General features: G+C 40.6%; 1 protein-coding gene across 3 annotated transcripts in view; it reads right to left on the bottom strand.

Annotated features, from left to right (window-relative positions):
* STIM2 (stromal interaction molecule 2) overlaps positions 1-11,064 on the bottom strand; it is a 61,721-nt gene extending 50,657 nt beyond the window's left edge. The window contains exon 1 of one of the 3 annotated variants that reach the window (XM_062636543.1): positions 10,660-11,064. In XM_062636543.1, coding sequence (XP_062492527.1) covers positions 10,660-10,858 — 199 coding nt within the window. In that variant the 5' untranslated portion in view covers positions 10,859-11,064. The remainder of the gene's footprint in view (positions 1-10,659) is intronic. The other 2 variants (XM_062636542.1, XM_062636544.1) reach the window with 2 other exon arrangements.
* Between the last annotated feature and the right edge of the window lie 2,804 nt (positions 11,065-13,868).

Genomic DNA, 13,868 nt, shown 5'->3' with positions numbered 1-13,868 from the left:
CAACACAAGTGTACCTTGCAGCATCACAGAAGGCTAGCAAAAACATATGAATTGGCTGCACTGACTCTAAGGCGTCCAGCTACTTCAACCTTGCATAGCTCTAGTTAGCACCAGATGGTGCCATACAAGGGATAATGGCAAGAATTTTTTTTCCCCCCATAACAACTCACTCTTGGTCTGCAAGATTCCACTGTGATGCATTTCCTAGTTTAATTCTACCGGTTTACACAGGTGTGCTCTTCCCTTCCCCCAGGAAAATGGGAAGCAGGGGGCAGAGGCGAGCTAGTATCTACTTTTAAACCTTCTTCTGACTTTCAATAAATGGCCCCAGGTCTCATAGCATGAAAATAACTACCAGTGTTTCTACAGTTGCCTCTTTTATAATTAATACTCACAATTTCACAGAGGTCTACTGCATACTTACTATCACCTCCAAAGACCTGAAACCCACCTGGCTGCCACAGTGCTCTTCCATTCCTCCCTCCCTCTGCCTCCTTGGCTTTTCTTGTTTCCACCCCCAGGTTCATTTGATCTTTACTTAGTCAATTTCAGCAAGTTACCCCAGCAGATAATGAACCAAACAACTACAATGCATGAGGCAGAAAACAGGATGAAGTCCTAAACCACAGCTGCTAACATATATTGGATTTAGCTTCTGAAGAACTATTACCACAGGGCAGATCTTTTAAATCCAAGAAGTCCTAGTTTCTTTTCATGCACAAAAATGAATATACAAAAACACTGGCAAGGTTTATTCAAACCTTTTCTAGTTTTACATATCCTTTCAAGGGACAGCAATTAGTATACTACTTCCCTTTCTTCATAATCTGTAGTATTTCTTCCTGACCAACAACCAGGCTTCTTCCAAAGAAAAATCCACTCCCAAAAATCTCAAATACAACAGCTTATCAGAACTCAAATTATTTTGTTAAATCCATCCCAAGTATACACTTAACGATATGAAAGCACTGAATAAAATAAGTTCCCTCCTCCTTTCTCTCCCCACACTACTTTTTGTGCTTCAACACTACCATCTCATCACCTTGTCAAACAGTATTATGAAATACCAGATCAGATGAGATCTCTGCAGACAACAGCAGTTTATGTTAAGTTCCCCTCCATCATCCCACTATACATCAAATTTCCACTCTCTTCTAAGCTGAACAGTATAATGCTCCATTTGTAACTACCTAGTACCATGAAGATGCATCCTTTTCCTTCCCATCAGGATAATATTTTACCTGTGATTGCTTATCCATCTTACGCAAGAAAATGGCAATTTCTGTGGACCTGATCACAGCCAAGGTTGTGTACATTTCATTGAAATGAGGAAGTCTTACCACTCGTCAACATCAAGAGAAATGAGAGCCTCCACTACTGTTCAAAGGATACTATAAACAGACATGAGGCAACATAAAACAAGTTTCTGAGTGCTTTTGTGACAAAAAAAGAAACACACCACAGACACCTATTTCTTAGGAAGGATGTTTACTTAATAAAGAAAACAAACCAGTTTTACTTAGATTCCTTTATAACAAAGTTTAAAAGTAGTCAACTGGGTGCATTTAGAGCTCAGATAGGTGCTTGCTTGACTTTTTTTTTTCTTCAAACATCTACAGCTGAGTCAGAATGGGATGTGTCTTCATTATCTTGTATTAATAAAAAACACATTTCATCAGGTTTGTTTTATACAAATTCAAGACCAGGTTGGATGAGGCCTTGGGTGATATGGTTTAGTGTGGCAGGGGGGTTGGAACTAGATGACCTTAAGGTCCTTTCCAACCCTAACTATTCTATGATTCTATTCTAAGTAAATATTTACGCCAGGCAAGTGATTTTAGTTTTGAGACATGAACTCTCTCTTACAATAAATCAACTGCCAAAAAACAAATTAACTCCTGAAGCAAAGTTTTCACTCCAAAATTCACTCCTAAATTAGTATAATTTACAATAACTAATCTGTTTAAGAAACCCTACTAAAATCTTGGCTCTACTGCTAATCTAAAAGTTACCCCCTACGAATTTTATGGACTCCTGAAGTATTTCCTTACCAGTTTTGAACGTCATTTTTTAACTGCACAGTTTGTGATATCTGTGTAAAACACTTGTTTTTGTGAATAGCTAAATCTCCCTTATCCACCTTCCTCAATCACTATTTACTTGGTATGCATGGGCTTTTACTGCAATAGTTAATACTACTTTCCTCCAACGCTGTTATCGTCTCACAAATGCCCTTACAGAGCACTGCACTGAACTTAAGGACCTGACCCTGCTGAAAAACAAAAACAAACAAACAAAAAAAAAAATAAAAAATAAAAAAAACTACCAATTTTGAGTTCAATCAGTTCCCCCAAATTAACTCACGTCCAGCCACTATAACGTTAAGGTAGCAGCTGGAACACACAGAATAGGCAGGGAGGGAGAGAAAGCAACAAGCACAAAGGAAGAGCCACCCCTTGCTGCAGGACAGTTTAAACCAATAATAAAGCAACACCCTTCAAAGACTGCAGAGCTACAGGTCTCATACCACTGCCTACAACACAACCACAGTAAGACCAATTATCAGGAGTGCAGTTTCATATGACTAAAAGCAAAATACCAATTTATTTAAAATGCAGTCTTAAAATGAAATCCCAGTGAATTCATAATATAGGTTTATACACTGATGTCAATGCAATCCATCACATTGTCCCTTATCTCTACCGTAGCCTGACATTACTGCACTGCTTCCAAAGTAACTCCAATAGCCTCTATGGCTCTGACAGCAGTATTTCAGTAAATACATTCAGGGAAAATGAACCAGGTAGGAGAGAAGAGATAAAGGCAGCCATGTTCCAAGGAAGTACTGGCAAAGTTAAGTCTTTTAAAGAAAACTTAAAAATATATCCTGGGGAAGACAGAGCTGTCTTGATGCATTTCATTTGCAACTAAAAATCACAAGTAGAAGAGGATATAAATATATTTTCCCTTCCTGCCACATCATGGTATAAGTACTGGAGCTATATGATATTATATAGTCTCATTTTCAAATTTAGCAAAACAGTAAACAATACTTAGCAATAAAAAAGTAACTGGATTTTCACTTCCAAATAATTTTTAAGTCTTTAGATAATGAAAATAACCTAAGCCAACAGTATTTTTCATATAGGTATACTACATTACAGCAAGAAGCTACCTAATACAACAATTTAGAATTAAAACTACAGTAGGAGGCCTCTACTCAGAATAATTAACTTTGGTATTTATTTCAAAATCATCACAGACTACATGGTTTGAGTGGTTTTGTTTATTTGTTTACATTATAATATTTCTTGCTTGTTGCTCTTGAAATAGTGGGTAGCATATCAAATTGAGGAAAAACTAATCAAGCTTGTTATATCCAGAATAGAGAGAAACAACATAAGACTTACTCTATTTGCTTTGGATCTAGGCATAGAAACAGAAAATTCACCTGCTTACTGCATCTAGTGAGGGTAGGAGGGAGGAATGCTTTTCAAATAAGAGCCTATGGTTGGGACAGACAAAAAATTCAGCAGATTGATAAAAGTCACGTCGTTAATTCCTCAGCAAAGCTCACCGAGCGTATTTCCACAGGTAAAGAGAGGAAATATTAAAAAAAAAAACAAAAAAAAAACCCAACCCACTTATTAAGCCATTCCCTCATTCATCAAATACTACACACAGGGAGGGAAGAGTGAGGGAACAGCTGAACATTCAGGAGTTATTGATGACCAATCTCAAGGGGAGCCTAGAGAAGTTATTTACTATTAAGAATAACATAACATTTTTCTGAAGATTTCCTTTCTAAGTGACACATTAAACTCTGAATTTTAACCAATTGAGTTCACACTGTCACCTGACAGAACTGAGAAAAATTATTCCTTTAGCTATGTAACATTACCACATGTGCATAATAATTACATACAACTAACCCCTTGCTTTATTCTAAGCCACAGAGTGAGAAGGAGCATTCATACCACATCTTCACGTATGGAAAGCTTCTCATTTTAAAGAGGGACTACAGAACATAGAAATCCAAAATGTCTTCATCAAATTTTTAGTCAACAAAATCTTGTCTAAATTATTACTCTACCACAATGTTTGTTTGCTTTTAAACACAGCTTTAAACAGGTTCTAATTAACTACTGTTTACTGCTAATCTGTTTTAGAAACTGAGCAGAGGACAGTTTCTTACAAATGAACAATAACCACAGAAATAAAGTATAACAACCACCAAAAAAATAAACAAAAAAAAAAACAGGTATTAAAATTTTAACTGGCTAGAGTACTAGCAGGCTGGGCTGCTGACAAGTCTTCAATTGCTTCCTGATTCAGAAGGTAGGAAATAGAAAGCCCTGCCTGGAGGAAAAGGATCAAAGTTGTCCCTCCATTCCTATAAATTCTGAGCTACAGCAAATGCTAAAGCTGCACGTAATTCAAGTAGTCTCAGCAACCACTCCAATTTACAAAAGCTTGTTGCGCTGCTTGTGGTTTGCAATACAAGCTGAAATAGTCAGTGATGAGTTCCCTCCCACCTCTGATTCAGGAATCACCAGAGAAGCAAGAGTATAACACTATCTGCATGGAGACAAAATATTCTCCTGATATCTTTGCTAGGGACCACAGAAATGAGATTTAAAAGGTCAGTGGTTCTCACCTGCCAATTAAATCTCTGCTGACTCCAATGTGACAACAATTCTGTTACACTGAGTGCTGTTAAATTCTTAACTGTTCTGACAACCACACCATCTTCAATTTCCAAGACAGATTCTAGTTAAAACTCTGGAGAACTTTTCATTATACAGATTTAAGGATTCATCTAAGATGTCTCTGAAAAATACCATGCTTTTTGGATTGGAAGGAAAAAGGAGCAAAGCCCAAAAAAGGGTAGGGGAAGGTTAAAGATACAGTAACAAACTTAAGAGAGTTCAAAGTGCCTGAAGAAATCAAGTAAACAAATGTAAATTTTATGGCACACAGACAATCATCACATTCTGTTTATGCTGATTTTAATTTTTAACAACACATTATCATTTTATTCACCCCTCTCCCCCTTTCAGATATGCGAAGACAGTTTCCATAGTAACAGGAGAGACTTAGTAGTATCCAAAGGCAGAATAGCACTAACATGTTATTACATAACATGAAACTCATCTTGGTTTGTAAAATGTTTATATGCTTTTTTTTAGGACAAGATACATAATGGTTATTTACTCTTAACACATACCATATTTGTTCAGATTATCATCTCAAATTCCTAAATTTCAAAGAGCCAGTTTCACAGCTAGGATATAACAGACTAATCCCAATGAAGTCTTCTCATGTATCAGGATTTCTGCATTAAATTAGAGTCAACTCTTATGTAAAATAATACACTTTCAACTTCTTAGGTTTTGACAACGCATTAAAAAAATAATAGAAAACTAGTAATTTTCCTAGCTTTCTCCCCCAGTGCTGAGGACATATATTAAATATAAAGAGAGCATACAAGTTACAACACACAAGCTAAAAATCAACTAAAAGGATATAAATTGCTTTCTTTATGCAAATTAAAAAAAATAAAAGGGGGGGGGGGGGCAAGAAAACTACATTTTCAGGCATTTTTGACAGTGATGCTGTCATCATGGAAGATCTTTTCAACTGCCTCTGTCACTGGCTCCAGTTCTCCGACAAATACATGGCAGCTCAACCCAGTTATGATACACCAGTATCACTGAGGTTAGTTAGAATAAAATGAGTCACGACCAAGGTGCGTAGGACCAGCTAGCCAGAATCTGGTAGGAGGTCCCCAGAAAAGCAGAGCTGTCTTCAGAAAGCTTATAGCTGAAGAGGCAACACAAAAACTGAGGAAGGATGATGTTGAGTCAAAAAAAACAACTCAGGGAAGGCCACTGAGGGGTTTTAAGAAAGAGTCTGCTACAGACTACTACTGTAAGACAAGAAAAAGAAAGTATCAGCTAAATAGCCTGGCTAATTCCCAACAGTAAGACAAAAGAAATCTTCAGAAGAGGTAAAGCTGACAAGTCAAAAAGCTCACAGGACACCAGGTGCAAAACACACTAACAGAAGCCCTGAAGAGTTACAATTAAAACACTGGAAGGCTGTAGAGCAAAAATACTCAGCTATGGCCAAAGGAAGTTACAAGTGCTTGAGGTCTTATCCCTGAATGGGAGCTACATAAAGACCAAGATTTTTCCTTATTGAGTGGTTTTTAATATTTGTTTCATAAAACTCTACAAATCCAGCCAATTACAGCTTTTTTTTTTTTAGCTGTATCTAGTAGTTATGGCAATTCAACAGCTTCTGATTGAGCTATAAAAAACAAGAAACCTTGCTGCACAAGGATTTTTTTTGCTGGATGGCTCCTATTATCACTAAAAATAAAGAATATGCTAAGAATTAAAAACCTAATGAAAGTGAGAACAGAGCAGAAACTAATTAGATTCCAGGGACAGACCACTGCATTGAGATGCTAGCAGAAAGTAAATGACAGCTTGAAGTAGCCATTAATGCAGAAAGGACTTGAAACTTCTGTCTTCCCAACAGAAATAGTAAGCCCAGATCATGAAAGAGCTTAAGTAGAAACAAACAAAGCAGTGGAATTAAAAAAAAAAAAAGCCTGCAATGCTGTTTTCAGCACTAAAGAAATCCACTAGCCTTGAAAAGCAGTTTGCTAGGGAAGCGACAGTAACCTCACAGCTCACAATCTTTTAAGAGCATTGCATGCCAAAATAATTATGCAAAGATCATTCTGCTATGTGACCAAAATCACTGCACTCTTTATACACTACAGGGGATAGAATATGGCCAGATGGCTACTTAGTTCACTATATATGAAGTCTCATATACAACCACTAACTTCTAAATGGATTACTCAAACCCAAAAAGGTCACAACTGTAGTTTTCAGTCACTTAAGAGATGCAATTCTATGGACAACTATGTTAAAACCACATTTCTTCCCCAATGCTGACCCCACCTGCAGAGTCCCATCCTCCCTCTTTGCAGTGGTGCTAGTGCTGAAAGCATGTCAGGAAAGATTCTGATTTTGAAAAAAAAAGAAAAAATCCATACTGTTTTCTGTTTCCCATGTTTCTTTTCATGCTCCTGTAAGCTAAAGCAACATACAGGGCTCATCACAACACTGAGGGCAAGCAGGGTACAAAGTAGAAAGAGCAGGAACTCCCTCCCTCCTCGTAGGTTGGAAGTACTGAGATGAGCACGCCTACTACTAGCTCCCCTGTGCTAACAATACTGCTCACATGGCCAGCTGGGGTTAACCCCAAAGAAGAAAGCTACTTTTTAACAGCCACCCACGTTAGAATGCCTTAAACCAGCTGCACAGCTGCAGATAAAAATACATGTTTTCTTGAAACCATCACCTCTCAAATGCCAAAGTCTAATTAATTTGAAGAGCTCAGAGTGTTAGGATGATGGGTAAGCTCCGGAATGGAAACTCATTTAAAAACTAAGAATTAGTTTAAAAATTTAAAAATTAAGAATTACTATTTCCTGAATAGTAATTCAGGAAAAGGTTGCATTGTGCTGTCCATTGCTTCTTCAGTAAATTCAGTGTAGTGAATTTAAATGCTCTAGCCCAATATTATAAGCCATTATTTGAGATATTTATTAGCCAAATACAGGTTCAGGTTCACTCTCTCACCTGAAAGGCAGCCAAATTAATCCATGATCATGAACTAAATTTAGACTTTTAAACAAAAATCCTCAATTATCCAGGATTACAAAGCAATTTAATTTAAAGTCAATGAATAAACTAATGTGAAAACCCAGTGTTATCTTAAGGCTCAGAACAGAAGGTTCCTTAAAACTTTCTACCAAATTAAGATGTGAAGGCGCAGAGCCAGTATGAGCAGAAAATAGCTTCCTGGTTTTCTACCCTGTGAAAACAGTTTTGTTGATCTGATTTTCATCACTGCAACTAAATACACTCAGCGTAGTGTCAGATGTTACATATAGAGCTCTCATTTATAAATTACAATGGCACATTCACAACAAACAACATCAGTAATGATAATCTAGATAAACCATTAAGAAAATCCACGAATATCTGATGAAATATGGCAGAAATAGAATTTCAGGCTCTTTAGGAAAGAGCTAAAATTCATTGTACATCCTTTTTCTGTCAAGTGTCTAGATTACCTTTGCCAGTTTCTCTAACCCAGTAAGGGGAACTTGCCGAACAACCTACGTAATTTGACTGTTATAGGTGAAAACTTTCCAGCCTATATTTAACCTAAATCTCACCTACTACAATTTACGTCCTCTTAGCGTACATCTTAACCACAGATCAAATGGATAAAGTTTTTTTTTTTTAAATTAATATCAATATGCTTCTGTGAACCATTTCTCACGTACACAACCCTCCCACAGCCTTTTCCACTCCCCCCCCCAAAAAAAAAATCAATACCTTTTTTTTTTTATCAGTCATAGGTTCTGAGCCTCTCAATCCACACTGGTACTTTCCTCTGTAATTTCTGGATTGTTTAATACTCAAGACTAGACACAAAAGTGCAATCAAAAAGAAAAAAAGTAAAAGCCTTTTGTAAATAAAACTGGATCAGTCTATCAAAGGATAGCACTTCTGCCAGCAGCATAAGGTTGCTTAGCCACATCAACTTTTGACTTGGCCTCCTGGATTATTCCCTGCAGCTGTGCTGCCCATACACCTCTACTTGAGCATCTGATTGCCTCTTCCCAGAGCAGCATTATATACTCAGCAGCTTTTTATCTTCTGGATTGTACTTCTCAAACCTAGCAAAATGACTGAATTGAAAGTTTATTTCATTCCTCTCCAGATGAGTATTGGCAATCCTTCCTAACTCAACTGCAGATCTGCAAGTTTTATCTTTTAAGGAAAGAATGATAGATAATATCACTAAAATAACCCCATGCATGTCATCTGGTTTTCTCCCAACCTTCAAGGTTCCAGCTTTGCAAAGGGTAACTTACAAGATCAACTGAAACACGACATTTATCCAGCAGATGAACACAGAACTATGTTAAAAATCTCCTAAAAAGTTGATCCTAAAATGGCTTTTAACCATACATATTTTCCACACCAAACTATCCTGTAACACAATAAATCCACCTATAACATGTTATATTTCTCAAATAAACGTATTTCTTCACCAGGTTCACTGCTGGGGGGGAAGGTGGGAAGGACAGTACAATAGCTGACAAACATCTCTGTACTTTCACAGTCTATAAAATATAAATAAATAAAAATAAACCACTTTCTTTTTTTCCATACAGACTGACACATCAGAACTGATTAAGTGTGGAACGTAGACAGCATCAGCACTATACATAGCAAGAACTGTTTAATACCACCTACAACTAGATTAATTATGGTCTTGGGGAAAAAAAAAAAAAAGCGCTGTTCCAATACAGCATTTTCACAACACCCCTGGGAAGCTTGACTGCTGCTTCAGACTGCGGATGTTCCAACTTCCTTAGTTTTATACGGCAAGCCAAAAGATTAGACAATTTAGATTGCAGAAATGCTGTCTGCAAACAAGATCGCTAGCTAACATAGCCTTGCACCTCCTTTCAGAAACACCACTGAAGTTTCGTTAATTGAAACTCGTCTTTTTAAGTGTTACATGAGAGAAGAAACCCATGCACATTTCACCCACTAAAATCCAGTAATTTTAGCTCAGTCGACACTATTCCAAACATCATCAGAAGGTTTTCTCTGATAAGAAATGAAGGGTACTTTGATTCTGAAGGGGTATGTTTCTTTCTTCCAAGTTCCATACTGTCCAATTAGAGAGCTTTCTGATAAGCACATTATGAGACATGACAAACTTCTAAATGCTTTTGACTATTTCCTGAGATAAAAAAAAAAAAAACATTTTCTTAAGTGAAGATTCTAGAGATCATAAAGCTTCCTACTATTCATTACAAGATACATTCAGAATGCTTACAAGCAATTCAGAGCCGTCAAAGCTGGCTGAAATTAGACTATTTTAAACGTTTCAGTGCCACGGCTGTTTTTAACTGCAGACGTTACCATTTGCCGTTAAATACGGTAGAATGAACATGCTCCTGGAGGAATTAAAGTGACGGAAAAAAAAGCTTTCCGCGCTTCTGAGAACTAACCCCCTCCGAGAGCACCGGATAAACACCTCGGGCTCCGCAGCACGGGGGCTCGGGGGCAACCAGCTGCGGCTGGTCACCTCGCCTCTCGTAGCCTCCTCTCCGGGGCCGCAGCCGCGCCCTCCCCACACGGAGGGTGTCCGGCACCCCTCCTGGCAGCGGCCCGCGGGTGCCGGGGCCGGGCCGGTGGCTCGGGGCCGTGGCTGGCGGCACCGCGGGAGCCGAGGCGGAAGCGGCGCCTCCAGATCCCAACAATATCGCTATTCAACAGGATCCTGCACACATCCTGCGGCGGGCTCCGTCCCGGGGAGGGGCCAGCCGGGGCAGTACCGCAGTGCCGCAGCCGGACCCCCTGCGAACCGGACCGGCGCCCTCTGCAGAGCAGGGAGAAGAGAAAAGGAGCGAGGCGAGGCGGCTCAGAGCACCGCAGGGCCCCGGCAGGAAGGCGTCCGTCCGCCCGTTCGTGTCTGCCCATGCCGCCCCCCTCAGCGGGATGCTCCCCCCACCACCACCCCGCCGGTAGCACGCGCGGGAGCCGTTACCTGTCACAACCGCCGCCGTCTCCACCCCAGAGGAGGTGGCACCTACTCGTCCTCCTCGCCGGCCACCGCCGCCGTCCGCAGCCTCCAGCGCGCACCCCCCGCTGGCGGCAGCGGCGGGCAGGAGCAGCCCCAGCAGAAGTAAGCAGGTAGGCACCGGAGTGGCCGCTGGCCGCCCACCGGGCGCTCGGACCCCGCTCATCAGTACTGCCGCTACAGTGAGGCGAAGCGAAGCTGAGGGAGGGAGGGAGGGAGGAAGGAAGAAAGGAAGGGGCTGGAGCTCCGCCGCTACGACGCTGCCCACTCTGGCAACACAAACCCGCCTTAGCGCCTGCCCCACGCTACCTCCGGCTGCTTCCGGCGGCCGCCGCCGAGCCGCCCCAGTGACACGTCACCGCGCGGTGACGTCACCAGGAGGGGCGGGGCGAGTCCAGGGGGCATCGGACCAGGGCGGGAAGCTGCGGGTGGTGATTTCGCTGCTGTGAGGGGACGGAGTGGGGTGTGTGTTCTGCCCGATGGTTCGGTTCCCCCGGCAGTCCTTAACCGGGTCCCTGAATGGGCTGCCCCTGATCGAGACTGGTTTGGGAAGGTTCAACATCCCATGACAAGACACGTTAGCTGTGGGCGTCCTGGGAGTTTTAAATATGCCGTTGTGACAGCAGTGCGAGTGGTGCGGTCACCTGAGGAGAGCCGGATAAAGGGGGAGATGTATGAGAGAAGTTTGAGTTCTGCTACAGCCCTGTCAAAACAAACACGGAAAATACGGTGTTTTAAATCTGATCCCATACAACTGAAATCAGGAAAACCCTCGCAGAGATTGAACCCTGATTTCATTGTGCTTAAGACTTTGGCAAAAATTCCTCCAAAAATGCTTTTCCTTGAGATGTTTCCATGGGATAAAATGGTAATGAATAGCAATAAAATCTATTTTGGGCTTTATCGTTTCTCAGTCTTCAGGATTTTCAATCGTTCTGTTTAGAGACATTTAATGAGAATAAAAGCCTTTAAACACCAAATTCAATATAGTATCTCACATACACAATATGTGAGAAAATCATGCAGTATGGCTGGTAAGGCAATATAAACATTGTATTTAGTATTAACTGTTGCAGTCACCTGAGAGATACCAGAAGTGTTATGAAAGGGTCTTGAGAAAAGCCTTTGGCTGCTTTGCAGACCCTGCAGGAAGCGGGAAGGTAAACCAGAGTGGCACAAGCTGCTTTTGCAGGGCAGCAGACTCCACAAAGCTAACTGTGAAGCGGTTGTAGTACAATGAAACAAAGCAGGAAATAATTTCTCTGGCAACACAGTTAATGTGCATTGTCCACTCCAGCTGTATTTTTAATGGGAGAGGGAACAACATGCAACAGACAAAACACTGTAAATTAGCCATATGGCAGGCAAAGATTGGGAAAATGTGTCTAAACCTGATGAATTCTCTTTGAACTGTGAAGTCTGTGCATAACCTTATCATTGCTGTTGCTGAATACAACAGCCTTTAAAGACCAATGATATCTGACCAGATCTTGTACAAAGAGAACAATGGCATGCCTGCATCTTATGAAAAAGCTTGTTCAGCATTGTTTAACTTCAGGGAGGAAAACTGGAGCAGAATAAATTCCCCAAACAGAAACAAAGAAAACAGCTGTTAATTTAATTAATTAGTTAATTTTAAAACACAAAGGGAGAGTTATTCATAAAGTGAGTACAAAACCAGCAGGTTTTCTGGATGTGTGTGAACTAACACACTAACTAACTAACTGACAGCCACTGGAGTCAAAGGCATCCCATGGAGAAATGCCCGATATCAGAATAGCTAAGAGATGAGAATGCTGACAGAGTACACTTGGATGAAAATGATATAGGCCTGAAGTAGAAAATGATCCTTGTTAAAAATCCCTTACAAAGTGGGTTCATTTTCACCTCTTGCTTTCAAATACAAGTCCCCAGATTGGGAAGCATGGAAAAAATTTTTTTCAAGCAATGCTTGTATCCTGGAGTTGGGGGATGGTCGTTGCCGGTCAGGGCACCTTTGCTCATAGTGAGAAGCATATTGAATGGGAACACTTTGTGATGCACTGCCACTTCACATCATGCAAACTCAGCTGTGTAAATTCAGAATCAAAGTAGGTACCTACCCTGGGCTGCAGCCTAACCCACCAACCCACAGAAACCAAAATTACTTGTGGTTTTAATAGGAGGAGCCAAATATTACAGAGTGCCCCTGCAAGGCCTGAGCACAGAATGCTAGAAAAATCTATGATCTCTAGAGTTCATCTATTCAACCCTGAGCAACACCACTCATAAACTCATTGCTGGTTTCATTTTGGACTGTTGACTATTACATTTTGAATAGAATGGTTCACACTCTTTTCCACCCACCTTGTCCACTTACTCAGTCCCTAATGGACTACAAAGATGCTATGGATACCTAGCAAAAGTCTTTCTAAAATTAATGTGTGATGCGCCTATCACCTCATCTCATCACAGAAGACAATCGTGTTGGTAGAACAGTGATGTTTTTTTCTGAATCAACTTCTTGTCCTTCATCACCCCAGAAATGGCTTACAGAAAGGTTTGCTTCACAATCTTCTCAGAGAGAGAGACTGGGTAAGGATGACTATCTTGTAGTTTCCTGCACTTTGCTTTGATGATGGATGGGACATTTGCTTTTTTCCAGTAACTGGAAATCCCACATGATTGCCACAGCCTTCAAAGGTGCTAGGAAGCAGCACAGTGACATCAGACAGCCTCCCACCACCTTTACAAGTATCTTCTGCCCAACCCTAAGGACTTGTAAACACCTAATTTGGTAAAGTGGCTTTAATTCAACCTTCCTCTACAACTGGTATTAGTCTCCTCCTCCAAACTTTGCCAGTAGGCATAGAGAGCTCTGTGAGGACCAAGGGCTGGGCTGACCTTGCTAGTAAAGAACAAGGGAAGGAGGGCTTTGAGTACCTCAGCCTTTTCCTTGTCCTTCATCACTAGGTCACCTACGCCATTCAGTAGCAGCAAACCTGTGGTTCTTAGGGTTAGTATGCTTGTAATTAAAATTATTTAGATTGTTTTCTCTACCTCAAGGTGTAAACAGCTGTAACAGGAACGTTGGGATTGGTGCGGAACATGAATGAATATCTGGGTCTGGATCACTGAACACTTTGTGTGCTCTACACACCTACAAAAGGGCTCTGGCTCATAGTTCATAGACTATT

Source organism: Pezoporus occidentalis, unplaced genomic scaffold (assembly GCF_034315485.1).
Source record: "Pezoporus occidentalis ecotype Australia unplaced genomic scaffold, CSIRO_AGI_Poc_V1 ctg48, whole genome shotgun sequence".
NCBI classification, from domain to species: domain Eukaryota; kingdom Metazoa; phylum Chordata; class Aves; order Psittaciformes; family Psittacidae; genus Pezoporus; species Pezoporus occidentalis.
Note: the sequence above shows the minus strand (reverse complement) of the source record. Positions and strands in the feature narration are given on the sequence as shown.